The sequence below is a fragment of the Salmo salar genome, chromosome ssa25 (genome assembly GCF_905237065.1).
Source record: "Salmo salar chromosome ssa25, Ssal_v3.1, whole genome shotgun sequence".
Classification (NCBI taxonomy): Eukaryota; Metazoa; Chordata; class Actinopteri; order Salmoniformes; family Salmonidae; genus Salmo; species Salmo salar.
The window spans coordinates 48,864,078-48,865,967 of NC_059466.1; the positions used below are offsets into that span (position 1 = coordinate 48,864,078).

Here is a 1,890-nt window from a genome sequence, read left to right on the forward strand (position 1 = left end):
AAACACGGTCCCACCTCATAAACACGGTCCCACCTCATTAACACGGTCTTACCTCATTAACACGGTCCCACCTCATAAACACGGTCCGACCTCATAAACATATTCTTACATCATAAACACAGTCCGACCTCATAAACACAGGCCGACCTCATAAACACAGGCCGACCTCATAAACAAGCTGGCTGGGGAGAGAAAAGGTGAGACTGACTGATGCTGAGAGACAAATTTATCTGATTGGTTTAGACATCATCTGTGCCTATATAAACATCCTCATGAATTGTCATGAATTGAATTCTTCAAATGGTCTGTTTGAACAAAAATATAAAGGCAACATATAAAGTGTTGGTCCCATGTTTCATGAGCTGAAATAAAATATCAAACCAAGGAAGCCAAGATACTAAAATATACTTAGTTCAATCCATGCTTGAAAGAATAACAGAAAGTGCAAAGTGCAAAGTGCTTAACAAAAAATAAGCATACATTTTAGCTTCTATAGCTTCGTCAGTGCTGTACAAACTCATTGAGGAAGTATGAAAAATAAATAGAATTACCGTAGCTAACCTCAACTGATGAAATCATAGTAAACATCTAATGTCACATTATCATTAAATTCACAAAGTAAAGCTTCCCAAGTCATAAAGGGGCGACAGGTAGCCTAGAGGTTAGAGCATTGGACTAGTAACCAGCAGGTAGCCTAGTGGTTAGAGCGTTGGACTAGTAACCGAAAGATTGCAAGATTGAATCCCTGAGCTGACAAGGTAATAATCTGTTGTTTTGCCCCTGAACAAGGCAGTTAGCCCACTGTTCCTCGACTGTCATTGAAAATAAGAATTTGTTCCTAACTGACCTAGTTAAATAAGAATGAAAGATAAATGATCATTAAATTCACAAAGTAAAGCTTCCCAAATCATAAAGAAAGATAAATCTGGCTTCATGATGCAGACACTCTATAGAAATCACCTGTTTGCTACAGTCTAACTGGAGTAAGGATAATACATGGCCACCATTATGGATTACCATCAACCTGCTGTGCTTGGGGATGGAAGAGAACAGAACAGAAGTTACTAAATATTGTATACACCATGTCATGTATGGAATTAGCTGTGTTTTTTGCCATAATTGGTTCCATCGTGGGCAGAGTAATTTCCCCAAATGTCCATGTTATAAACATGGGGATGACATCACTTAGAGTAAATGATGGCCTGTGTTCTAGGGTGGTTCTAGGGTGATCTAGGGTGGTCTAGGTTTGTCAAGGGTGGTCTAAGGGGGGTCTAGGTTTGTCTAGTGTGGTCTAGGGGGGTTCTAGGGTGGTCTAGGTTTGTCTAGGGTGGTCTAGGGTGGTCTAGGTTTGTCTAGGGTGGTTCTAGGGTGGTTCTAGGTTTGTCTAGGGTGGTCTAGGTTTGTCTAGGGTGGTTCTGGGGTGGTCTAGGTTTGTCTAGGGTGGTCTAGGTTTGTCTAGGGTGGTCTAGGTTTGTCTAGGGTGGTCTAGGGTGGTCTAGGTTTGTCTAGGGTGGTTCTAGGGTGGTCTAGGTTTGTCTAGGGTGGTTCTAGGGTGGTCTAGGTTTGTCTAGGGTGGTCTAGGGTGGTCTAGGTTTGTCTAGGGTAGTCTTAGATTTGTCTAGGGTGGTCTAGGGTGGTCTAGGTTTGTCTAGGGTGGTTCTAGGGTGGTCTAGGTTTGTCTAGGTTTGTCTAGGGTGGTCTAGGGTGGTCTAGGTTTGTCTAGGGTGGTCTAGGTTTGTCTAGGGTGGTCTAGGGCGGTCTAGGTTTGTCTAGGGTGGTCTAGGGTGGATCTTAGTCATGATAACAAAGACATCCTCAATAACTTCTGTGTCTTTTCTTTTCCATTTAGCTGTGTACTACAGTATGATAAGGTCTCTGTCTGTCTCTACT

General features: G+C 42.5%; 1 protein-coding gene across 1 annotated transcript in view; it reads right to left on the reverse strand.

The window, feature by feature from the left end:
• Positions 1–208: 208 nt before the first annotated feature.
• LOC106586898 (putative butyrophilin subfamily 2 member A3) overlaps positions 209–1,890 on the reverse strand; it is a 5,356-nt gene continuing 3,674 nt past the window's right edge. The window contains exon 11 of the mRNA XM_014174633.2: positions 209–1,890. This exon is cut by the window's right edge and continues 502 nt beyond it. Within this exon, the coding sequence (XP_014030108.2) occupies positions 1,857–1,890 (34 nt within the window). The 3' untranslated portion in view covers positions 209–1,856.